Here is a 27,688-nt window from a genome sequence, read left to right as displayed (position 1 = left end):
ATGAGGAGGTACAGGTAAGTGGGCATGGGGAAATGTTATTTTTAGAGGAGAAGGAGGAGAGATCATTGGAATGCACCTTTATGGACACCTTGAGTAACAAATGATGTGGAATTTATCAATTCAAAGATTTAGCAATCTTTTCAGTTATATAGAGCCAGGTGTAGAAGAACATGGGCAGATGGATTCTTGCACCTATTTAAAAATTATAATAACTAGGCTGAAGCTTTTGTGGCTTCTGGTTTGAGATAGAAATATTAAAAATTAATATTACTATAAAGCAGTAGTATGCAAAACTTTTTACCCTTGGGACCACGTTTACATCTACATGCAGGTATTGTGCCCCCCGACCCAACATAGTATATGAATTTTAAAAAAATATTTAGCATGCATATTTTCACTTGCACATTCACGTATATTCATATTTTAATGTATTATAAGGAAATAAGATTGTTCAAATTAGAACAGTTTTATTTAAGTAAATTTAATATTTAACTCAATGCATGAATAAATTTTATATATAAAAATTTGGGAAGAGTAGACAAAGGAAAGGTTAGGGTTTCCAAGTGTCATGCCCCTGCTTGAGCAACCCCCCCCCCCCATGGATCCCATCCCACTGTTTGAGAACCACTGGTATAAAGTCTGACATAAGTCGAAGGATGGTTTTGTTTGGTTGAGGTACAGCATTAAGGCCATTTTGTGTTGCATAAAATTATTTGTTTTTGTCAATTGTAAGAGGTCAGAAAAACCTGGAAAATCAGGCACTCTTTTTAACTGTCGTTTTGGAAAACTTAATGGATTGTTGGACTGACAGTACATGGCCAAGGAAAAAAAGGACAACTTTGATATTTAAAGGAGAGACACAGACTTCTAGTTTCATGTGTGCTGTCTCATTGATCAAGGATGTCTCTGAAATGAAGGGCTGTGGTGACATTGTGGAGATAGACAAATTGAACATGAGTCAACACTGCGATGCGGCAGCTAACAAGGCCAATGCGATTTTAGGCTGCATCAATAGAAGTATAGTGTCTAGATCAAGGGAAGTAATAGTCCCACCCTGTTCTTCTCTGGTCACCTGGAATACTGTGTCCAGTTCTGGGCACCACAAATCAAAAAGGATGTTGAAAAACTGGAGCGTGTGCAAAGGAGGGCGACTAAAATGGTGAAGGGTCTGGAAACCATGTCCTATGAGGAATGACTTAGGGAGCTGGAATGTTTAGCCTGGAGAAGAGAAGGTTAAGAGGTGATATGATAGCCCTGTTTAAATACTTGAAGGGATGTCATATTGAGGAGAGAGCTAACTTGTTTTCTGCTGCTCCAGAGACTAGGACCCAGAGCAATGGATGCAAGAGATTCCACCTCAACATTAGGAGGAACTTCCTGACAATAAGGACTGTTCAACAGTGGAACAAACTCCCTTGGAGTGTGGTGAAGTCTCCTTCCTTCGAAGTTTTTAACCAGAGGCTGGATGGCCATCTGTTGGGGATGCTTTGCTTGTGATTTCCTGCATGGTAGGGGGTTGGACTGGATGGCCCTTGTGGTCTCTTCCAACTCTATTATTCTATGATTCTATGACTGGAAATATATAACAAGAGTAGTGCATATATAAACATTAATTTGAGGGAGGAACAAGTAATTCTAGTACTACATCAACATAAGATTTGCCTCAAAAAGATTGTGACCTAAGTTTCTACACTTGAGAGCTTTTGTACTAGCCATTATCTCTGGGCTGATAGCATACACAGATTCATTTCACACCTGGAAATCTGATGGCATATATTCCTGGTTATTGCATTTTCATATTCTCCTCTAATCCTAGCTTTTTCTAGGGTGTATTTATAAATATTTACATCTCATCTTTCTGTGAATCCTTCTTAACATGGCTTTCAGTTGCTCCACCTCAACAAGCATATCTGCTGTTGTCTTGTTTCCCCAGCTTTCTCTTCTTTTTCTACAAGATGTTTAATGACAGTGGCAAGACTTTCCTATATGTAGAGAGGGAAAATGGGGGTGGAGGATGGAGTTAGCCTTGTTAGTTCCACCAACATTTCCTGTTGGTATTAATGCTGAGATGCACACACAAGGCCTTTGGATAAAAGAGGTCCCCTTTGGGAGGCAGAAACAGAAATGGCATAGGCAGGAGACCAGATGGGTACCATTTGGATATAGAGGACTATTTTGACTCCAAAGGATTGGAAAGGAATTGGAATTGCTACTGAGAGCCAAGGTAATGTAGTAGCTACAGTGTTGGATTAGCATCTGGAAGATCCATTCACACCTTCACTGGCCCATGAAACCCATTATGTGAGCTTTGACCAATCACTCTCCCTTTCTCTCCCAGTTTGACCTACGTCCGATGGATATTGTGAGGATAAAGTAGGGAAGAAAAGGAATAGGTGCCACACACCCTGACTTGAGTTTATTGGAGAAAATATGGAATATAAATATAAAAAACAAATAAAAAGTGGGAGGATTCTGATTAGGGCCCATACTGAGATGATGTTGAAAGCCACTCAAGCTGATGCCAGTGCTGTCAACATGTTTTACCTGATGCCTCACCCATTAACCTGTTCTACCTGCTTTCTTGAAATGTTTATGGGCTCTTCCTGATCACACTGTCCTAAAACTCCAAGTTGCAAGCTGGGTTTAGAAAAATGTAAAAGCATACATTCTGGACGATCTCCTTTCCTTCTGTCCAGATTTTCCATTTTCACTTGAAATCAGTTAATTTGGTCATCTCATTTGACTATCCCAATGCTAGAATTGACCATCCCAATGAAGTTTCATTCTACTATATTTCCACTTTTAATACAATGCAAATTGTGTATTGCAAATGTTTTCCTTGTTGAGTTGACACAGGGGCTGTACAAACAGCCACTAAGGGGCAGCATGCAGTCATCCCTTCTTCAGCCGGATTGGGGCTGCAGCAACCTCACAATGCAGCACCGATCCAGCCTCTGGAGGGTGCAAAAAGCAGCTCCTCTTTGCATCCCCCAAAGGGCGCCATAGCCGCGGTCGTGCGGCTATATGGCACCCCTTTGGTGCTGCATCATCTGGATGCAGCACCAGAGGGGCATCATGGTGCCCTGGTGGCATTGTCCAGGGCGTGCGTCATCTGGAAGCGTCGCCCTGACTCCGTCTTCAGGCCAGCACAAAGTGCCAGTCTGTACAGGGCCTTGGTCTTAGAAATCATTGTATTAGCATTTGAGTTCTAGTCAGTGTAGACATTTCAGACAGCCTTATTTACAATATGCCCCATTCTAAGAGCTCAGGAAGATGGTGGATAACCAGAATTTAAAAATTCCAATTAAAGCAAATCCAAGTCTCTCTCCATGCAATCAATTTGGACCAAAAATATCTTATAACTCTTCTAGAAGGTGCTCAGTCCCAGGCTTTGGAAAACCTCCAAGTGGAAGGCCATTGTACAGTTGTTATATGGCCACTCAAAGTGTCTCATTCCTTGCTCTAGCAATTGTAACTTGGCAAATAGATGCTATTCACTGTTGTGCTCTTTGAAGGATCAGTGGGATATAAATTTAACAATAGTCCCTTCCCATCAGAAGCCAAATCACAGTGTTTTGTACCAGCTGAAACTTCCAAATCACCATGCAGTATGATTTTAATTCTATGCTACTGCAGATCTAGACTGTGTCACAACTAGAAACAAATACAGATGGATTAAAAATGAGTAGAAAACTTGTTCACAAGCAGCAAGAATAGGGCCTCAAAAACCTAGGGAGATTATCAAACTGGGGAAAGTGACGGGAGGCAGCTATAGCAGTTAAAATTGGAATAATAGTGCTATAACAGCGTAGTGTGATATTCTACCCAGCCTTGTGAACAGTCATGTACCTTTGCAGCCCCATCGTCACCCCTGTCTTGGAGTGCTTTTGACTCTAGTCTACTAATATGAGTGGTGTTTACCTGGAGAGAAAAAACAAAGGCTGGACTATAGCACAGCTAGATAGATTATCACACCGGTGAAAGTGACAGGAGCATACATTTTCCAAAAAGGGAGTCTTCATTATTTCTTTAGAACATGATCCCCTTCTTTTCATTTGCAGATTTCCATGGCTCATCCCTCATTGTTCTCTTTCCTGTTTGCTATGGAACGTGGTGCCCAGGCTCCTATATATTTTCAGTGCTAATACACTGGATACATCTGCCTTTCGAATCCAGCCTATGAAAAGTTCAGGTGAAAACTATAATAGTCAGGACCAAATCCCAGGTCAGAATGTTCCACTGTTGTTGCTGCCACTCCTCTCCTCTCTTTTCTTTCACACCAAGGTTTTTGTTTGTTTGTTTTGTAGATAACTGCCAAGATCATACCATACATTTTATATGGACCTTTGCAATGACAGGCGAACCTGTGGTCCTGAATTGCCCTCCTTTCAGATACAAACACATGGATGCTTCTGGTCTGCTCTTTAACCTCACCTGGTACAAAAATGGCTCAACGGAAATGATTCCTTCGGAAAGCAGAGGAAACAGAATATGGTCACACGGTGATGCTCTCTGGTTTTTACCAGCTTCTCTGGAGGACTCTGGGGAGTATGTCTGCACCCGAAGGTAGGCATGAAAGCCATGAGAATATCAATACACAGGTTAACTATGCATTGTGTGACTGATCATCTGCAACAGTCACTGAGGACTTATTAGTGACAGATTTTACATGGCAGATCTGACATGCTATATTATGTGTTGATTTGTTTTTTTCTTTGGAATATCTTGAAGATTCTTGATTTCATAGTGCAGGTAATCATTCTATTGATGCATATCATGGCTGTTCCACATCCACACTGTGTTCTTAGTTGCTGGGGACAATTCTTCACTTTCTGGCCCACCTTCTGTTGATGTGCTTCACTGTATGCAGTGAGGCTGGTCCTCAGACATGTACTATCAGGGCCAGGGTTTGCAAGGTAGAAACACTCTTGGACTCCTCAGTTCCCTCTGGGTTTAGGAACAGTCTTAGCAGAAGCCAGAGAAGAATTAGATTTTCTTAGCAATGAACGTTTTGTATGAGCTGTCCTTGTTGTAAGTATGCAGTGGTGGCTTGGGTCTTTTTGTAGGTAAGATTAACTAGCTTTGCAAAAGAATTTCTGCTGGAGATAAAAAAAAAAAAACAGCTGGAAATATTTTAGATATACAAACTGACAAATAAACAGATCAATACACCTCCTTGCATTTTTGGACTATTCTTGGTGATGTTACTATAGACAAGGAATGCAGAACTAGCAGTCACAGGAAAAGATATTGCAAAGGCTGTGGCACAGATGAATATGGATGTGCTCAACCTCCTGCGGAGCTAGAAAGTACGTAATGTCAAGGAAATATTACCTCACTGATCTCAGCAAAACATGTGTAAAGGAACGTATGCAAGACTTCCATTTAAATTTCAGAGGAAGAGTAAGTGTAGGACAAAGTGTTGGGTGACAAATTCAGCTATTAAGGCCAAACAAACATTGCTTCCATCCTTTGCTTTCCATGGACATTATTTTCTAATGGAAAGCCGAGTCTATGCCAGTCATTCCAGAGTAGCAATAAGCAGGAAAAAATATTCCCTTGAGCCTAAACTTCAGTATACAGAGGAAAATAGAGAAGCCACAGAATTAAGCTGGAATTATACCAATTGCCTACTCTGAAAACCACAGTTCTATCAGAGTCTATAAGGAGATTATATATATATATATATATATATATATATATATATATATATATTTTAGAGGGGAGTTGTCCTTGCCATCCTTTGAGGCTGAGAGAATGTGGTATGCCCAAGATCACCCAATGGGTTTCCATGGCCTAGTTCAGATTTGACCTCTGGTCTCCAGAATCCTAGTCCTATGCTTAAACCACGACACTATGCTGGCTCTCGTGTGTGTGTGTGTGTGTGTGTGTGTGTGTGCGCGCGCGCGCACGTGCACACACATATACACATGCATATACTTCGACATCTATATCTATCTACATCAGTACATTTATCAGAACTTGGCTCCTAACTTGGCATATAAACCAATCTAAACATGCCCTGATAGCCATAGGTATGCACTTCTGGAATCTATATTGCTTTTATGATGCACAATGTTTCTTTGTTGTTTCAGATGCATATTTTAAATGGCTGGCTTTCTCAAAATAAAAACAACTTATTAAATCCAGGTTCATATTTTCTAGGGTGGAGGACGAGGAACAGGAGGTGAGTGGGTTGGTGAAAATCAGGTGTCAGGCCTGGATGAGCAAAAGCTTTTTCAGCAAAAGAAAAGTTGCCATTGGATGTGACATATTGGCCACCTGGGCAAGGATAGGCAACTGGCAGGGCTGGAGGAGGGCTGCACCCCCATTCCATACTCCCACTCTTTATACTAAACATTGCTTTAAAAAAAAAAGACTTTGGAAGCACTTTTGTCATGATTCCTCCAGCTATTTTAGGCCCAGGAAAGGCCTTTGCTTTAAATTAAGAAGCAAAGTGGAAGTAGGCTGCTGATTTACTCCCTGATTTAAAAAGCACCTTTTCTGGGTCTAAAACAACTGGGGTCACATTTTGCCAACCCACAGCTAGAATATCTAGCATTCATATTTAATTTGGTTTAAAATATTAAACATGAATAGAGAGCAGTGATTTTTGTGTTTGCTGTACTTATCTCCTCTTCACCTATTTTTCTGCTTCCCACAGGAATTCAACTTATTGTTCTGATGTGTCGCTTCATCTAATAATTGTCAATAAAAGTGCTGCACAAGATATCTCCTACCCACAGAAGGCCTTTGAGTCAAGTTCTGGACATCTTGTTTGTCCTGTCCTGGAAGATTTTATACAGGATACAGAGTATGAACTGAGATGGTACAAGGTACAACACTGACTACTTTCTCTGTGGTTATTAGAGGATTTGAACATGGATCACCAGTACTGAAACATACAGGATTAGAGCCATCTCAAGGCATTTTGTTCGCCATGGCTTTCTTGGGTGCTCTTGCCCCACTCATATTGACTTCGTATGTAGTAAAGCCAATCAATCTATTTTCATGTGAAGCAAATTCCATAAATTCCCCTAGCTGTCCCTGGCAGCAAACATGCAATAATAATAATAATAATAATAATAATAATAATAATAATAATAATAAATTACATTAATGCAATAGTAACAAACATGCACTGATAACAATTTCCAGCCGTTTTACGACATCTGAAGCAGCCACATCACTCTGTCTAACATAGAGCACAGTGTTGCACAATGGTTGGAATTAAAGGCAGATTAATATAGTAATTGCTTGTATGGTGGACGCCACACATAGTAAAATTCAGATTGCTTTGAATCATGTCACAGAGCTTGGAAAAATTGCTTTTCTGGGCTGCAATTCCTAGAATCTCCATAGCCAGCATGGCCCAAAGAGTAACATTTTCGAGCTCTAGACATAGAAAAGTCCATTGGTTTAAATGAATGTTTTAGCTTAGGTGTGCCTAATACTACAATGGATCCAGTTGCCTACTTGGTACAACAGTCAGTCTTTGTATCAACTAAACATTATGAGACAACATCACAGTTTCAAAAGAACTCTCTTTTTGTTTTCTGACACCCTCTGAAACCACAAGGAGTTTGAACCTAAAGTTTCGAGAAGTTAGTTTAGAGTTCTTCTGCTCTGAATATTTATTTTATCTCTTTATATGCTGCCTTCTCCCCAAATTGGACCAAAGGTGGGTCACAGGACCCAAGGTTTTGTGGAAGTGACGCTACTATTGAGGGAAAAAATGGACATGAAACATACCATTTAAAGTAAAACTTATAGCTTTAGAAATGCCTTCTGCCCTGCTGTTGAAGGCAACAACTCCCTGTCCTCTTGGCCTTCCAGTCACATTACTCAAGGCTTAGCCATGTGTACATTAATGTCTGGGATTGGCAATGGTTCCCCAACCATTACTTCCTATTCATAGGAGGCACATTCCAGCTTTAGAGCTGCAGACTAAAGCAAAGTGTGTTAGGCTGAGATCTTTATATCACAAAGTAGAGTTCTACCCACAGTCTTTATTGTACTTGTATGATGTTTCCAATGACTGGCTCAAGCTGCATCCTTTGTGTCCCTATCAGCAGTAACAATAGATTGTGTGAGGATGTGAGAAAGGGCCTTCTCTGTTGTGCATGCCGGCAGTTATACCACTACGGAAATGCGGGGTGTGTGGACCTCACCAGGTGACACCTAAAGGGTGTGTGTGACACCATTGTTCTTCAAACAACTACCTTTTGGCAGAAACAGGCTGTGGCATCTGCCTGCTTCCCTTTAAAATGCTTTAAGAGATGGTGGGAGTGGGGTGAAGCTCAGTGGGAGGAGAAAGGACAGACTCCCAAAAATTTTTAAATTAAAATTTCAATTATTAAAAAAATATTTTTAAATTTCTCATTAGAAACATCACATTTTAACCAACTCTTTACTATATATATATGTAAATACATTTAGGTTGTGTGTATGATATCGTAATTTAAAGGTATAATTTTAATTTTGCTAGATGTTTTATATCACCATTATTAGCATTACATTCAGTGGTGTATGGGAATTACGATTTACGAGTAACATTATTGCTAAAAACATTACTAAGGATTCTGTATGGTGCAAAATGGGAAGAGGTCAATGGGGGGGGGGGGTTACATCATGAGTTACTGCACCAGGTGACACCAACCCTAGTGACACTTTCCTTTCAAATATAGCCTATAGCACACGGTGGGCTCCCATCCAAGTACTAACCAGGGCTGACCCTGCTTAGTATACCAGTATTAAAATAAGACTCAACTGCTAGCTCACTCAGCTTTTGTACATGGGATGAAGAAGAGGTACCATCTTGTCCTTCACTTCAGGGAGCAAACTATAATGAGCTGTCCCTATGTATCAAGAAATAATTTCCAGAAGAGCAAAAAATGAAGACATGTTGGTTGTATTTTATCATTATCATTTTATTCTTTTTTATTATTGTTTTAGGACTCTACACTTCTGAATATAGACAATAAAAAGTTTAAAACTACAAAGGGCACCAATTACCTCACAATTCTTTCAGTGTCAATGGATGATTCAGGCTTCTATACTTGTCAAATGACCTTTGAGCATGAAACAGTGAAATACAACATCACCAGGACCATTCAGCTACAGATACTTGGTAATGAATTTATTACTGCTTGTGCTACTGGAGGGCTGTGCACACTCTACTCTTTTCTTTTTAAACAAATATCCGAATTGTGTATGAAGGCAATTTGTGCTTTCTACCAAGATAAAATGACATCTTCCAGTATGCATGGGAGATATAGGGGGCAGTTATTCATTGACAGTGCAGAGGTCCTGAGTTCAAACCCTTGCTATTGTTTTCTAAGACAGAAAATGACACATCTTAAAAACCTCGGACAGTTGCTGTCAGTCAGTATGGACCAAGGATGGAGAATATGTAGTCTTCCAAAGGTTTTCAGCTGCACCTCCCATGATCCCACTCCAGTGACCATGCTGGCTAGTGCTAATAAAAGCTGTTAGTGAACCACATCCGAAGGACCAAATATTGCCCATTCGTGAGGTAGTGGATTTGGCCTTGATATAAAGCAACTTGCAATAACATCCTCTGTATAGAGGGATGTACAAGACTGGTGCTTGGAAAGATCACTTTTTTGATCTACAACTCCCAGAATCTCCCAGCCAGATCTTTATGTCACAATATACTACACTTGATCTTAGCCAAAAGGCCGAGAAGCAATATGTCACAATATAGAAATGCTAGCTAAAGGATTCTGGAAATGAAAATTAAAATAAATAAATAATATTTTCAGTCTTTGCACAGGACCCGCATATTGGCTATTGAGATCTTGCCTGCCCTTGATCTCTCATTTCTGTAGCCATAATAAACTGAATTTTGTCTTAATTTAGAAACACAACCCTGAGATCTATGGTTTGCAGAACTGTGTGCCAGATATTCAACCTTGCACTTTTGCAAAGGAATTGCAAAAGCATGGGCTATATGTACCCTTGACTATAAATAAGAGTTCCTGGAACATGCTGTTCTGTCACTGAACTGTGAAAGACAGAAAAAAGAAAAGAAAAAGAATCTGCCTATTCTTTCTTAGCATTACAGCTGTCAACTTTCAATGCTATGAACTTACTCAACACAACATTCCAGCTCTGTGTTTCCGATAACATATGTTTTGAAATTGTACTAGAGGACAAAAACCATTGGCTAATGGGTCAAGGGCAGTGTTGGGAACAGCCAGCCCTTGTGAGAAGGAGGTGAAACAGTTCTGCTGTAAAAAGATGCATCTGTTTATAAAACTGAATAATTTTTCCCACAAGAAAATCCCAGAATGTGGCTTCAAACTGAATGGGAAACTCAATATTATAAGTGAGCAAAGGGGACAAAAGATGCATGTATTGTTTTTCCCTGTTAAGAATTTTGGATTTTGTTGATTTTCCTGCCAGTATGCATGCTGACCAGCAGATGGCATTGATGTGTTTTATCTCTTCAAGTTTAGTGAGTAAACAGCACCCGTTTGCAAGAAAACAAACTCATTTTTAATTTCCTTTTAAACATGTTGGGAACCCCTGAAGATTATAGATGATCACATATATGCATATACTTAGCAGAGTTTGGAGAATCGTCTTTTTTGGACTGGAGCTTCCAGAATCCCAAGGCCAACATGACTACAATAAAAGAATAACTTTTGCAAACTTTGATCCTGATTTGGGTGTTTCTGAGATGAAGGGCTCTTTTAAAAGCTGACTCTCCCTCCCTGCAACTTGCAAGATGAAAGGATGGTCCAGAGTTCCTTTTATGTCCTCCCAACTCCCAGTGAATGAAACCCAGATATGGCTTTCCTCTTCACTAATGTAGGAAAAGATAATCATGACCACATCAGCTAGAATTGGAAGATGTATGTATTAGCTACATCTCCCTAGTTATGTCTCCTGTCATAACTCCTTCCCTCCAATCCACCTTGTAAGCAGCGCAGCTTTCAGTTACATAAATCATATTCTCCATTAATCCACCTACATATTATAACCACAATTCTTAACCCTGCCTCTACAACAATGTGTGTCTGTGTATTCTGACATATACACCAACAATACTTCATTTTAAATGGTTCTTTTTAAGATCTTAACACAAAATGCATTTCAGTTCTTTTAACTATATTTTCCATTAATCCATGTTGCAGCCAAAATTCTCAGTCCCTTTTATCCTACCATCCTTAACTTTTTTTCCACTGTATACATAACCCATGGTTTCCCCCCCTGCTATGCAAATTTAAACACATCCCTTTGCCTTTGCTTGTATATTATTTACCTAAATTGGTATTATCTGAAGCAGAAACATAATCCTAAACAAAACAAACATTTTCCCCACAAACGTTTTCCCCAACAATGACAAATTTCATTTCTCCCTCTTAGCATATTTTTTTCAGTTTCACTTCACATCTTAACATACACTTGTTAATCTTTAAAGTGCCACATGATTCTTTGCTGATTTACGTTACAACTGGGAAACTGTGACTGTAATATACCCAACTAAATTTCTTCAATATAAATGATATATTCATAAAATCTTATTTTTGAAGCTGTATCAAGGTGATGATTTTGCTGTGAAAGAAACAGATTTAATAGTTATCTTATGCTTTAGGTTTCCATTAGTAAAGGTACTGAATCATATAGTTGACACTATTTTCTAAAGCTGTGGTTCCCTAATTTTGGTCCCCCAGGTGTTTTGGACTTTAGTTCCCATAATTCCTGACTGTTGGCCAAGCTGGCAGAGGTTTCGGGGAGCTGAAGTCCAAAACACCTGGATGATCAAAGTTTGGAAGCCACTGATCTAAAGATTCAACATCACAGCACTTTATTTCCTATCCTGTGGTCACACACATTGGTTACATGTATATTTCACCTTTCCTCTGATTTGCTCAAGGTAGCTTACATGAAACTTTCATCCGCTCCATGTTATCCTCACAACAGCCCTGTGAAGTAGATCAAAAAGGGAAAGAATGCCTGTCCCAAGGTTACCCAATGAACTCCATGGCTCAGTGGGAATTTGAAGCTAGATCTTCTAGCACTAGTCCAGTATTCTAACTATTACACTATACTAGTACTGTGAAAGAGAACTTGAAAGACACTTCATTGCATGTTTTAAATACTCAGGATCAGACTTCAGATTTTATATGACCCCACCCAGGGTTGCACAGTTTATTCTGAACTTTGAGTTTAGAACAGTCTTCTTTCCTCTCATGCTACACGACAAACCAGGGATTCCACTTTAACAGAGAAAAGACCAGAAGGTGTTGTTTTTTTTATTGTTCCAGTTTGCTGTTTTGTTGGTCAGTGGGCTGCGTCACCTACCTGATTTGTTCTTCCTACAAAACACACATGAACAAAAGAAAGAAGCCCAAAACAAACCCTGCAATCTTTCTCTAGGAAAAAAAACCCCTAAAATTGTCTGCTATATTCCAGTGAACCAACCCTGGGGTGAAGCTCCATGGTTTGTTTAGCTGTTTTTGCTGAAAACAGCAGTGATTTAATGGTGCTTACTAGTACTCTACTTGTTCATGACATGCCAGTTTTCCTTTTTCATGTCATATGGATGAGCCAGTAGCTTTATTTAGTAGAATCACAAAGGTTTGTACTCAAAGCTCAGTGCTGGCAGAGCAATATATTTTGACAGGGAATGATTCGATGTAACTTTATGGCACAACTCTTGATTTTTTACCATGTTGTGTCTTCTTGATAACATAATTGTTCTTTTTGCAGTGAACAATGAGAAAACTGTGTATTGCGGTGAGTTTTTAACCTATTGATTCACAGATCTAATGCATTTCTTCTCCACTGTGAATTCTTGCTAGGCCAGAAAAAGAAAAGCATACCTGTGATTGTCTATCCAACTCAAAATGTTACACTTGCAGTTCTTGGTAAGACCACAAACTTATTCAAGAGATTTCTAAATGCAAAGTGATGTTACTGGTTAATTACTTAATGTAAAGTAATTCTTTTTGGTGGAAGTATAGCATTAATAATAATAATTTAATAATTTGTTTTATTTATATACCGCTATTCCAAAGATCATAGCGGTGAACAGCAAGTTAGCTAATTAGCAAGTAAACTAATTTGCCCCCAACAGTCTGGGTACTCATTTTAGCGACCTCGGAAGGATGCAAGCCTGAGTCGAGCTTGGGCCCTTTTGCTGGTCTTGAACTTGCAACCATGTGGTTTTGAGTGAATGGCTGCAGTACAGGCATTTAACCACTGCGCCACCAGAATTAGAATTATAATGGGTCACACTGTCCAGTAAAATTCACTTCAAGTGTCTTAAGTTGTCGAACTACAACTCTCACCCTTGGCTGCTGGCCATGCTGGCACAATGACCTTGAATTGCACATCATCTGTTGTGAAGATGGTTGCCATCTTCTCCTCCTGCTCTCATACCCTCCAACATTTTACAGATGAAAACCAAAGCATGCGTGGCCAAGCAGAAAAAGTATAAATGAGGAGGAACACATAAGCTAGGAGAGGCTGTAGCAGTGTGCTTTTGCCCGAGTCTACAGGGAAGGACAAGATACTAGCCCTTCCTCTCTTCTGCCCATTGCCAAGTTAAGTGAGTGCAAGTCACTTTTACATTTTGAACTCAGTTTGCAGCAGTTGAAGTAAGCTAAGGGCAAAGGGGGAAAGTGGAGCGAAAGAGAAACTGTAACATTTTAAAAGTAGCTGAAAAAGCAGGACAGTTGGAATGTATTCACTGAGAGTAATACAGACTCAGGCAAATGAAGCAAATAGCAAGTGAACCAAGTCTATATAAAACCCATATCAAGTCTTGTGAGAGGAGGGCTGTCATAAAAGTTCCACACTCCCATGAGATCTCTGATCCTGTGGAAGCCTGGAGTTTTTGTGAAATAACCTCCACTTCTGAGACAGGGACGTAGCCAAGGGGGGGGGGTTCTTGGGGTCCGGACCCCCCTCCCTTCCATTAGAAAAATGAATGGTGTGTGCTGCCGCGCTGCCGCACTCAAGCCCCATTATAATGGTGGCACTTAGTCTGGACCCCCTCCCCCCTTCCCAAAATCCTAGCTACATCCCTGTCTGAGATTTGAGGGAAGCTTTATATTGACCCACCTTATTAGTAATAGTCAGTTTTGAGCTGGCTTGGCAAACGACAGGGCCATCCTGTATTGCTGGTTGTAAAACATGGTATAATTTGCGCCCCTCATATATACCATCAACTATCTCTTTTCTTTCTTCTTTTGTCTGGATCAATATTAACATTTCTTCCTTTCTTGAGAAATAGATGTAGCTCATGGCAAAGGATAAGCACAATGCTAAACTCATCTCTGCTATACTTTTTCCAGTTGCTGTTGTTGTTGTGTGCTTTCAAGTAATTTCTGTCTTATAGCAACCCTAATGTAAACCTATCACAGCGTTTTCTGAGGGCTGAGAGTATATGACTTGCCCAAGGTCACCCAGTGAGTTTTCATGACCAAACTGGGATTCAAACCCTGGTCTCCAAAACTGTAGTCCAACACTACACTACACTGACATTTTCTTAAGTGTCATTGAAAAAAAGGTCTTGAGGAAATAAGACTGCTGACTATTTTGTATTAGAGTCCGGTGGGGTAATTGTAGATTGCTGGGGTTTTATTTGGCATACCTAAGCAATTTTTTCTTATCTTTGCCTTTTTGTCATTCTGATAACTCTAGTATTTGATGCCCTTTTCAAAGAGCTGTCTTCAACTAGTATTGCATCTGTAGAGGGCTGATTACATAAGAGGCTCTGCTGATGTCATAGAACATTCTTATGCAGCAATGAAATATTCCCGGACACAAACCACTACACTTGACTCAGGCCAATCTGGATTATTGGAAGGCAGCCCTGACTCAAGAAGGATGTGGTTAAACCCAATATTGCTAGCCAAGATAAACAGAGAGGGAGATCAGTTCAACTATCTTGATTTGTTTGCCACAGTTCTACAAGGATTGTGTAATCATTACAGACACAAATAATGCAAAGTTTTGTTTCATCTGAAAAACTAATGGCCTTTTTATTTTTGTTCATTTGTTTCTGCATATGCTGTTTTGTGTTCTGTAGTCCATTTAATTGTGCACATGATCAAGCAGGCTTCAGTCCATTGAAAGCTTACACAAACTTTATAAGATATCCCAAGATTTTGCCCTACCCCACCTCACAAAATCACAGCTAAAGGCACTTACCAAATTTAGATGCTGATTTTTCCAGCTACTTGCCAACATTCTCTTACAGAAAAGGATGGATGGAGAAGTGTTTACTTCTGAGACATAGAAATATTGTGGGTTTTGGGGGGGGCTTTACTAGTCTGTGACCCTGTTTATATGACTGAAGCATAATTCTCACTTTAATATAAACAGTGTATGGTATTTAATATAATTCCTTCAGAGAAATTATGGGATCTACTGACTTTTCTTTGCCTCACCATAACACACTATAAGTGGCTTTCTGATTTTCCTTCAAACCCCACTTCTCTGCTAGTGCTGCTTTTTTCTGTGAGGCCTATACATGCTGCCAAACCTTATTCGTACCCTTGGGGTGGGTATTTGCAAAAGATTTGAGCAACCAACTGGTCAGTTGGTTTTGAATAATACTTTAGTATAGTAAAAGCATAAGTTTTATCAAAACATACATACAGACTGCAAATAGAGGATACAATTTAAGATTGTAATAAAGCAAAGTGACATAATAGGTAGTAATATGAGGCTCCCTGAATCTTGCAACACAGTGTGGAGTAAATGGAGTGCAAAGGTGGCTTCCATGTCAATGGGGCAGGTAAACCACTTTGATTTTCCTAAATTGGATAGCTTCCTTACAGCTACCTAAATCCTGGAATGGATTGCCTGATCTTTGCCGCAGACCATTGTTTGTGTTTCTGTTCTCAGGTTGGGAGATGACTGCAGTCATAACAGGTTGCTGTAGGCTCAGTGGCAAGCAGCCTTTGACCCTTGCCCTTGATAATTATTGACACAACAACAACAACAGCAACAACATTTATTTATAATGCCCTTTCCACCAAAGGGTGGTACATCAGAACATATACAATAAAAAAGAATGATAAAATACCCCACTATAAAATGCTAAAATACTACAAAAATATACGAATATGCTAAAAACAAAACAAACAAAATTCTCACCAGTTGTTACCTATCTTGGCCACCTTAGGTGCACTCAGCAACCTAATCTGGTGAATTGAAGAGGAAGGTCTGCAATCCTTTATGAAAGCGAATCAGATCTTCCTCCAGCCAGAGTTGCAAAGTAAGACTGTTCCACAAACGTAAACCCTCATAGTCTTGACAGAGCTGTATGCATGGCAGAACTGCCAATGAAGTATGCAGAATGAAGGAGTGGTGCTATTCATTGCTGTACAACATACAGTTCTGTTTCTCTTAACCTCTGATTTTCTTTTTAAAACAGATTCTCGACTGACCATCCCATGTAAAGTGTTTGTTGGAGCAAACAGCCATATTTATACTGATGTCTGGTGGCTAGCCAACAAAAGTTATATTGGTACAATTTTTAAACAGGGGCGAGTTACAGAAGGCGAACCTCTGTAAGTACTGTTGAAAACCCATGCTATGTTTTCCTTCCCAGTTGGTAACTTCATAAAAGACCTACAAGTCATCAGCTTCAACCTTACTTTCTATCAGGTAGATACAATGTTTACCTCAGTGAAGTATGGCACAGATCCCATTTGGAAAGAATGTGGAGAAAGTGATACTTGCCACATCATAAAAACAACATTTGAGACCTCTTTAAACATATATCCAGTAGTAAAAGTGTGACCTTTAGGCTGCATGCAGGCCTTGAGATCTCAAACTGCAGCCCTTGAAACCCTGCATAGCTCCAAGGCCCCTGCTATATTTTTTGCCCCCAAATAGCTCAAAATAGATGAATCCATATATCAGTCCTGTTCTCTCCACCCTGCAATATAGGCCCCATATAGAGACGCCAAAATAAAGCTACTTTGGGTCACTTTGGAGGTATGCAGTGTAAATAATGCACGTGTCCTAAGAATCCAGAAGCCATGCCAAAGCCACTCTCCAGTCCTAAGGACTGGAGCATGGCTTTAGCACAGCTTCCGGACTCTTAGGATGCATGCATCATTTAAACAGCATACCTCCAAAGCAGCTTTATTTTGGCTTCTCTATATGGGGCTATAGAGTGATAATAACTACTCCCCAAGGTTCTCTCTCTGAACTTCATTCCCTGCATGGAATTTTGAACATGGTTTTTCGTGACTAGGGATGATGGCAGATTTAATCCAATATATATGGAGAACTTGCTGTTCTCAATGCAATACAGATAGGTTTATTAGTGAATTAAGTATGCTCTCATGTACTACAAAAGTGCTGCAGCTAGGGATGTTTTCATCTCTATCTATCTATCTATCTATCTATCTATCTATCTATCTAATATAATATAATCCTGTAAATTGCTCTTTCTCATTTTAGAAAATTTGTAGAAAATGACAACAATTACGTTGAGGTGCCACTGATTTTTGACTCTGTCAAGGAAATGGATTTCAATACAGATTTTACGTGTGTTGCTCAGAATAGACTTGGGCATCAAGTGCAGGCAACACAAGTCAAGCCGGAAGGTATCTGTCTTTGTACAACTACAATTGTTGCCACAATTGTAATTTGTAGCTGTGGGTTTAGCTCATCAGATTTATTACTGGAATCAGTGCCCCACCCTTTATTGCACATAATTACAGCTATATATCAATTGCATTTATGCAATGTTTAGTGGGGTTATTAAGCTTTCAAATTCTTGTGGTAGGTCTGCAGTTCTTACCTTTCAACTCATCTGTGATTGAACCCTTTAAGAGTATCATTTTGCCTGTATCTGGAAACAAGATGAAGGCTAGCCTGGCTCCAATCTACCAGTATCTCCTGGGCTATGTCGTGCACATAGATGTATTAACAGATTTCTCACCATTTGGTTATAGATTTCCATTTCGCATTTTAACCCAGTCTTCCATAAAGAGAAGGGAAAGAAGAAGAAAAACAAAAGAAAGGCAAAAGATGCACATGTTTAGTTGGCCAATATTGCCAAGGGCCAGTTAGGTGCATTACTTCTTGGTTTTGTCACTTGGGTTTCTCTTTGGTTGGGCTCCATATCACATTCAAAATATGTGAAAGCACTAATCATGTGGGTCACTCAGGTGATTTGGTTCTGGATCTTTTGGTTAGTTCCAAATAGAGGCACAGAATCAATAGGACTTGTCTGTATTGAATTCCCAAATTGCATTAAAAATTGAAGAAAAATGGAGGATTGACACAAGTTGAATTACCATGTTCCCAGTTATTTTTGTTTGGGGCTAACAATGGGATTTAGGCCATAGCTTTCCAGGCCAACATGGCATCCAGCATATAATAACGGTAACAAATATATTGCCAAGTAATTTAAATACCAAATAAATACTAGACTCTTCAGACATAGTGCCTAAGGACACTTGCACACTATACAACAGTGCTATATTCCACTTTCATTGCCAGAGCTGCATCCTACAGCATCCTTGGATATGCAGTTTGTTTAGTCAGCCTCTAGGGCTCTCTGGCTGAGAATTCTAAATTGCCATTCCTAAACTGCAAATCCAGGATTCCGTAGGACTACCATAGGGCAAAACCATAGACTGGAATAATTGTGCTATAATTGTCTAGCATGAAAGGCCCTACCTCAGACTAGCATCCCCTAGGGTCGTGTGGCATAGAATCATAGAATCATAGAATCGTAGAGTTGGAAGAGACCACTAGGGCCATCCAGTCCAACCCCCTGCCATGCAGGAAATCCAAATCAAAGCATCCCTGACAGATGGCCATCCAGCCTCTGTTTAAAGACCTCCAAGGAAGGAGACTCTATCACCTTCCGAGGAAGTGCATTCCACTGTCGAACAGCCCTTACTGTCAGGAAGTTCCTCCTAATGTTGAGGTGGAATCTCTTTTCCTGTAGCTTGCATCCATTGTTCCGGGTCCTGTTCTCTGGAGCAGCAGAAAACAAGCTTGCTCCCTCCTCAATATGACATCCTTTCAAATATTTAAACAGGGCTATCATATCACCTCTTAACCTTCTTTTCTCCAGGCTAAACATCCCCAGCTCCCTAAGTCGTTCCTCATAGGGCATGGTTTCCAGACCCTTCACCATTTTTGTCGCCCTCCTTTGGACACGCTCCAGTTTCTCAATGTCCTTTCTGAATTGTGGCGCCCAGAACTGGACACAATATTCTAGGTGGGGCCTGACCAAAGCAGAATACAGTGGCACTATTACTTCTCTTGATCTAGACACTATACTTCTATTGATGCAGCCTAAAATAGCATTGGCCTTTTTAGCTGCCGCATCACACTGTTCACTCATGTTCAACCTGTGGTCTACTTGGACTCCTAGATCCCTTTCACACGTAGTTTCATTCAGCCAGGTGTCACCCATCCTATATCTGTGCATTTTATTTTTCCGCCCTAAGTGCAATACCTTACATTTCTCTGTGTTGAATTTCATTTTGTTAGCTTTGGCCCAGCTTTCTAGTCTATTCAGGTCATTTTGAATCTTGATCCTGTCCTCTGGGGTATTAGCTATTCCCCCTAATTTGGTGTCATCTGCAAATTTGATAAGTATGCTCCCAATTCTGTCATCCAGGTCATTGATAAAGATGTTGAATAACACTGGGCCCAGGACAGAGCCCTGTGGGCAGAGTGCAAACAGTCCTTCATACCCTCTTTCCCCCTAAATTTTTGTGTGAAATTTGCCTAAAATTCATCAAAAATCCCTGAAAGCAATGTTGAAAATACCCCCGTTCCCACACAAGATTGAAAATTGGCTGAAAATGGAAAGTGGAGTTTGCTTCTGAATAAAAGAAAAAGATCTTAAACGGCAGGTTATGTATTTAATACAGTGTATAGTTAATATTTGCTGGCCGCTTTGTTGAGTGTGAGGCACAATTTATCAGTCTCCCTCCCAGTCTTGGGTGGGTCCTGATTGGGTCACATCTTAACATTATTGTTGACTGGTGAGTTTCTACCCTGTTTACTGAATAAGAGACTGCACTATTCTTTGCTGCATGTGGGATGCTGGAGAAGACTACCTTTGCCCTGATCTAGTGGGGCTGCTCTTGCTTCATAATCTTCTGCATGTTAACGAAATTTCTTTTTGCAAGGATAGAATATTCTTCCTGGTTCTTGTTTATCTTTTGTGCAACTTTCCATTTCTGGGAACAGATTGCTCTGTTTGAGGGAGGATGGGATAGTTAGACAAATAATACCCTTGCTCCCTGATTTAGACTGAGCGAAGTTCAACACCTGATTTTGTGACTGAGTTTTTCTTTTCTCTTTATATAGACCGCCCTTTGTCTTGGTACGTGGCAGTCATCCCTGTGGCTTTAGCTGCTGCAATTGTGGGAGGAGTGTGTATGTATAGATGCTGGAGGCAAAGATATGCCCGAGGATATATTCTAGCTCCTGCTCAGTCCTAAAGAACAACATTTTTTTTAATATCCCAAAAACATATCAGAAGATCTGCTGGCTGAAACTAGAAATTCTGAAGAAATGGAGTAGTAACTTTGACAGAAAACCCAGATACTATTTCTTACAATGGTAAAAATACAATTGACTAAAAACATTGCAGTTTCTTGCCTTTTAGTTGTACTTTCCCAAACCCTGCTAAATAAGATGGACTTCCTCATCTTATTTAATGGTTAAGCCTGGAGATAAGCTGGAAGAAGAGCTTTTCATATAGAAACATCTTGCAGAGACTATGTTTAAAATTAGGAACATGGAATTAACACCACCATCAACAACAAATGTAGATCAGATTCAAAGTAGTGATGAAAAGAATATGAAATATTTGAAAATGCTCAAAACTCATATTTTTCAAGTGTTGAAAAACCCCGATGAGAAGAATCCTGGATGGACAATAATTTTCACAGTTTGGGACTTATTATGCACAAAATTTGCACGTGGTTGTTTTGCTCAGGAAACAACATTGTATGATACTTCTAGCTAAACTAACCAAATTGATTTATCTATTCTTCCACTGACTCTCCTGATAGTCCTTTGGAACTAATTTGATCTGTACTGACCCTTGGTTATAGAATTGGGAACTAAGTATATTATGTTGGGAATATTGTACTGTTATTTGATGGTTATGTGTAATTTTAGCAGGAGATGGGAGGGTAAGGGGATTAGGGTAATTTTACTATTGTCTGTATATTCATTTGATTGGATTGCTGTTACCCGCCCAGATCCCATAAGGGAGGGGCAGGATATAAATAATAATAATAATAATAATAATAATAATAATAATTATTATTATTATTATTTCTACATTTCCTGAGCAGGGATTTATTCTGTGTAAAATTTGCACATCGTTCATTTCTATAGAAAAGACTGTTTTATGCTCAGAAAACAGCATTTCTGATTATTTTTTAGCACTTTTGTGCCTAGGAAATGCTGTTTTCTTTGCAAAACAACCATGTGTAAATTTTGTGCAGCGGAAGTCTCAAATTACGAATAGCCTGGAAACACTGATTTTCAGAGAAATTACTCATTGCTATAGTTGCAAAGAAACCTAGTGAAGAATTACACCCCAACCTCAAAAGGAGGTTAGGCTAGTAGAAAGAGCTACTGTACTCTTTTCTTTTCTATGTTCCGTTGCTCCTGCGTCACAAATTACCTTTGAATTTTCTCTCAGTACCAAAATCAGTTTGGTACTTTGCTGGAAATCAGTTTGTTATAAGGCAATGGGAGCTAATAGACTCTAGAAATAAATTTCTCAGATATTTGAGATATCCTGGCAAATGCATACAGTGTCATGTTCTATATTGTCTTAGAGAGATTTGTTAGCACTTTATATATTCAATAATTAAGGAGCTTGTACTGTAGGAGACCCCTGGGATTTTTCTAGTGGATATACTTAAATATTTGAAAAGGTTATAGTAAAAGCCTTTAAAATTAGTTCCGAAAAACAGAGGTGCACCAGAGACAAAGCTGAAATATCTTTTTGCAATGATTGCTTTTGTGAAATAAAAGAATAAGAAAGGAAGGAAAGGAGGGAAGGAGGGAGGAAGGGATGGAGGACAGTTTTCATTCATGCCAAAGACTTTCACCCATGCCAAAGACTGGTGTCATAGTGTGCATACACTGTGCCTTTACATAGACTTCTCCATTATTTACTCGGTGACCTCAGTCTACGTTGTTCCATTTTCAAAATATTTATTTAATGACTGTGTATTAGTTGGATTGGAAAGTGTAAACAGATATAATTCATGCTTGAGATACACTGGTTTTGTTTTGCTTTAGACCAGAATCTCAGAATGAATAAAAGACAACTATTATGTTAAGTTCTTTATGTTTTCAAGGGGGGCGGGGGAGGAGTGTGACAGAAGTCTAGCTTCATTTTGAATGGGAAAAATATCTACATTTGGTTCACTGTCTCACCTTCAATAAATGATGTGATCACTACTATAAATTACTTCTGGTCTCTTTTTGAAATCTCCAAATGCTACTGAATCATCTCTATATCCACCAAGGTGTTAGCTACTTTAAATAGACAGATTTGGATGTTTTAACTTTGTGGTTCTCAGGATCTACCAGCAGTCAGACCAACAAACAAACAAACTGGAAATCAGACATTTCTGGAAATGGGATATTGTTTTGAAAAATGGGATATTGTTGGTGTTAAATGGTGTTTATGTGGGGACCCTGCAATCTGCTCCTGAAGGTTTCCAGGAGCAGCATTTCACTCTATTTTCCAAAAAAGAAACATTAGTAGAACGTTTTTGGGCTTGAGAGATTAGATGTCTCTCCTCAGGCTGCATTTCCATGGTATCAAATTATGACTTAAAAAAAAATTGGCACAAGGAGGATGTGGTCAGAGCCCTTTTTGTGACAGTGGAGGAAAGACAGAAACCACAAACCCTTAGAGAATATGTTCTCACACAGTATTTGCATTTTTTAAAATTGCTTCAGCCAAGAAAAAAAATAACAGTGTAATGATTCCGAGGTCATCTGCCAATGATTGTTTGCATATGTTAAACTTGGTCAGACTGAGAGATTCCTTCTGGATACAATAACATGCATGTTATAGAACATTTTATAGGCCGCAATTTTATTTTATACTATTTTTTGCTCGATTATTTTAATTGTTTTAATTTTTTATTGTAAAGTTTTAAAACAATTTTATTTGTGATCTGCCTTGGGCCCCTTTCGGGGTGAAAGGTGGCATAGAAATGAAATGAAATGAATAAATAAAATACCCTGTGCTAGGTTCAGTTTAGGGTACCCATAAATCAGAAATGACTTGTAGTAGGCACACAACAACAAATGTTCCAAGACTGATGGAACCTTTAGCAAGAGCACTCCTGCTGAGGATATGAATTCCACTACTGCCAGTTTAATAGTAGATTCACAATATCTTTGTAGTTAGAAGTCTATATACGATAACTTTAAAGCTGTACCTGACACAGGGAAAAGGAAAGAGCAAAAAATGATCACATGTCATTCGAGTTTGTCTGAGTTCATTTGCCATGTTGTGCAACTTCCTTGGTTTATGACGACACCTTCTGGCAGTGTGACCAGCCACAATTTCTGGTTTTATTCCACCATTTCCAGAGGATGTATGTACTTTATTAAGAGAGTTAAACAAATTTCTAGCCCAGAAGTTTCTCTGTTAGTGGTGCTATTTCCAAATGCAGAGCTGTTAAGGAAGAGAATAGCAGCAATGTATTATTTGCATCTGTCTCTCCACAGATTCCAGACACTGAGGAAGAGAGACTCCTTCCTACTGCTGTTGATGGAAAGTGATTCTCTAGTCACTCTCCCATGTGGTTTCCACAGTAAAGTAAAATAAACAGACTAGAGTCATAACTGAGCATGTTTTCCTGGAAAAAGAATATTCCAGTTTTGTGCCAGAAAACTAATGGTTCTTCCATTTTTTAGTTTTGGAGTTTTGTGGTGCTGTGTCCCAATATATTGATGACACCCAATTCTATTTCTCCTTCCCATCTGATTCCAAGGAAGCTGTCTTGGTACTGAACCATTGTCTGTTGTCAGTAATGGACTGGTTAAGGGCAAACCAATTGAACCTTTTTGCTAGAGGAATCTGTTGTAAATTGAAACACTTTGCTACAGGAATTAATGGAAATAACAGCTGAGTCTAACTCTTATGGGGAAAAGGCATTTTCAATAGCATGTAATGAAAAGTCCAGTTGAACTTCAATAGCTTAATAATCAGAATAACAGTTATTTTCCTCAAATAAAGAAATGTCAAAGTGGAGCAAAGATGATTCATGAAATCTGTAACATTTTTTATCTCAATCAGTCCATATTTTTTCCCTAGTCCTCATTCTGTTGAGTTCAAGGGTAGGTATCTGTAGCTCACTGGGAATGTAATTATTTCATTCACACTTCTTCATTCATGATAGAACATTTTGTTGTTGCCATCTTGTCCGTCTGAAATATCATTCCCCAGCCTGCAGAAACATTGGAATGATCCAATGTTCAGAGCAAGAGTGGAGCCAAAAGCCACAAATTACTGTTTAGGTGTCATGGAAACCTGGTTAAGCAGCAAAAACAAACAAATGAAGACTCATATGGTTAAAAGGGTCTAAAAGGAAATGCCAGGAACAGGAGGCAATCTTCCTTTCTCCTTTTTAGCAGGATATAGTATACATGAAGACAGACACACTGCAACAATTATTTAAAACTACATAATACAAAGCGGGCTCTAGCTGCCATCATGTATAGCATCCAAGGGGAAATAGAAGCTGTATTCAGGAGATAAACACTTCAAAAGCTCGAAAGCATGGTAAGACACTGCTGGCCCTCTTTCCCTCTTACCTATGGAAGGGAAAATCATGGTTGCATTTCTCTGAATCCCATTTTCTTACATTTTTTTTGTATCGGGTTACAAACCTTAGGCTTTTTTTAATTCCCATATTGCCATTTCATGCACTCTGAATGTGTGCACTGATTTATACTTTTTACCTAAGGTACACATTACTCAGCAGTCTGCCTTTTGAACCATTCACATTTGTAAAGCTGCATTGTTTAGAGCACATTTTATCTTTCCAAAATGCCCCATAAAGCTCACAAATGTGCAAATTCCCAAGGCAAGGATAATTTATTCTCATAAAGACTCTCAGGAAATGAAAAAAACAAAAACCAAACAAAAACCAATCCTCTACTTTTATTGAGACTGTTGAATCCAACATTTCATCCCTATTCTTGCGTAAAAGCATTATTGTACTTCTTTATATACTATTACTTATCTATTATATAAATATAAGTATTGGCCCATACAGAGAGGCCAAAATAAAGCTGTTTGGGTCACTTTGGAAGTGTGCTGTTTAAATGCTGCATGCATCCTAAGAGGCCAGAAGCCATGTCAAAGCCATGCTTCAACCCCAAAGGACTGCAGCATAGCTTTAGCACAGCTTCTGGACTCTTAGGATGCATGCATCATTTAAACAGCATACCTCCAAAGTGACCCAAAGCAGTTTTATTTTGGCCTGTTTGTATGGGCCCTATATAATATACAATAAAGTATGTTGCATTTGAAGCTGTCGCTATAGTTATGTGCCTTCTAGTTCACTCTGACTTATGCAAACTCTCTTTTCTTGGCATAATATAGTCAGATGAAGTTTACTATTGCCTCTTCTGAGGCTGACAGTGTGTGATTTGCCCAAGAGCACATAGTGTGTTTTCATGGCCAAGCAGGGATTCAAACCCTGGTTTCCCAGAGTCCCAGCGCATCACTCAAACAACTATACTGGCTCCTATTATTCTTAGTAGTATATTACTGCATTTAAATGGTAATTATACTATTGTCTTTTAATTTCAACAGATTCTCTAGCAAAGCTGTAAGAAAGGAACATCAAAATCTAAAATAGGAAAAGTATCAATAAATATATACAGTACATACAATAATGGCCTAAAATCAGTACTACACTGGCTCTTGAATGCCTGTGTGACAAATGTTCTTTTCCTCCCACTAGTCTTTTGTTTAGCTTTTTGGAACAATAGGAGGACAATAAATTTTCAGGATTGGAGTTTACCCACAGTTAAAGTAATCTGAGTGGAGATTGCTAGAGGTTAGGAGAGAGATGCACAATCACCCTTAGTCTGTCCCACAAGAGTTCTGGCTAGATGCATACATCTGCTCTGCCATCAACCCACTCCCCCCATTTTTTGCACAGATTTCTTTAAATTTTTGTACATATTTGTAAATATTCTTGTTGTGTGAATGTACCTCAGTAAAGGACATATTTTACATATACTAAAATTATTAATTATTATTATTAATGTTTATTTATATAACACCATAAGTCTAAAACATTGGTAAAATAATTTAGGTGACCCATTGAATTTAACATAACATCCTTCCAAGGCCTCCACTTGCAAAGAAGGTGTTGTTTGCAAGAAAGATTATATTCAGACCACAAAAATTTCATACATGAATATTGTTTATTTTAAGAAAATGTATTGTTTGCAAGAAAAGCTTATGTTCAGAGTACAAAAGTTTCATATGAATTTTTGGTCAAGGAGTCATACAGCGTTGTTACATTGTTGGGTTGATGCAGTAAGAAACTGAAGTCAATGAGACAGTAGCAAACTAATCATGGTTACTTTTTTGTTTCCTTTTTTACAGGATTCATGTGTCAGTCGACCAACGCAATGCAGCAGTAAAAAAGACAGAGACTCTGCATTGAAAATTTCCACTCTACTAATCATGGTTGGTTTTGTGCTGATGTGAGGTGAGTGAGCTTGATTTTAAATTTAGAATTACTGTATAAGCCAAGTTGCACAAAGACATCTACTGGCAAAAAATGATAACAATCTGTCTGTCTGTCAAACATCCAGCCGCTGGCACTTCAGTAAAGAAATTCAATGAAGACAATAATTTTCATATCAGAGGCATGATGGAATAGATGTAAAGGTATAAAGGAAACACTTTGGTTCTTTGAAAAGTGCACATGTGCCAAATGGAATAAATCATGAGTGCGTATCTCACAACCAGCTCAGGAAGAGGTCTTAATGGGAGAGGTGGAGAGGACAGAGGAGGAGGATTGGCAAGACAATGATGAATGGGAGACTGTGCACCAAGGTATGGAAAAATTTAAAAGCACTGTATACTGTTACAGAAGAATGTATGTAAATTTCAGCAGTTATTTGATGATTGATGATGCTGTGCCCAGGTATTCTGTAGGTTCTCAGCTGGCCAGTTGTAACATTTGGTTTCTTGGAACATCAAAAAATGGATGACAAAAAAAAAAAGATTCCATACAGATTTCTCCAGCATCCCAAGACAGGCGTATACTGAGCTGCCTTGTATGTCATTTTGGGAGAAAGGTGGTATATAAATCCAATAATAAATAAATAAATGTGAGCATGGAGGGAGTGTCTGTGTGATTTGATGTGTCTGTGTGACCATCAGTTTTCAAGCATATTATATAATCATAGAATCCTAGAGTTGGAAGAGGCCACAAGGGCTGCCCAGTCCAATCCCCTGCCATGCAGGAATCAAAATTAGGAATACATAATCAAAACACTCCCAACAGATGGTCATCTGGCCTCTGTTTAAAAACCTCCAAAAGAAGGAGATTCCACCACACTCTTGTGGCACACATGTGAATGCAGCCACAAGCCAAGGCCCTCAGAGTTGAAAAAGCAGAGCTGAGTGAACAAACTTGTC

General features: G+C 39.1%; 1 protein-coding gene across 1 annotated transcript; it reads left to right on the top strand.

Moving 5' to 3' along the window:
* Nucleotides 1-26,685, top strand: LOC149319274 (interleukin-1 receptor type 2-like). Its single transcript, XM_089508014.1, has 10 exons — nucleotides 1-14; nucleotides 4,062-4,192; nucleotides 4,308-4,566; nucleotides 6,665-6,836; nucleotides 8,956-9,130; nucleotides 12,834-12,899; nucleotides 16,421-16,556; nucleotides 17,458-17,603; nucleotides 20,338-20,592; nucleotides 26,645-26,685. The coding sequence occupies exons 1-9, from the start codon at nucleotides 1-3 to the stop codon at nucleotides 20,469-20,471; spliced, it is 1,233 nt and encodes a 410-aa protein (XP_089364140.1). The 3' UTR covers nucleotides 20,472-20,592; nucleotides 26,645-26,685.
* Nucleotides 26,686-27,688: the final 1,003 nt, after the last annotated feature.

Source organism: Sceloporus occidentalis, unplaced genomic scaffold (genome assembly GCF_023333645.1).
Source record: "Sceloporus occidentalis isolate IW3139 unplaced genomic scaffold, rSceOcc1.0.p SCAF_2, whole genome shotgun sequence".
Lineage (NCBI taxonomy): Eukaryota > Metazoa > Chordata > Lepidosauria > Squamata > Phrynosomatidae > Sceloporus > Sceloporus occidentalis.
This window is presented reverse-complemented; position numbering and strand designations above follow the sequence as displayed.

Coding starts and splice junctions, on each gene's coding strand:
- LOC149319274 (XM_089508014.1), top strand. Junction 12,900..16,420: donor TGTTACACTTGCAGTTCTTG/GTAAGACCACAA, acceptor TTTTTAAAACAG/ATTCTCGACTGACCATCCCA. Junction 17,604..20,337: donor AACACAAGTCAAGCCGGAAG/GTATCTGTCTTT, acceptor CTCTTTATATAG/ACCGCCCTTTGTCTTGGTAC.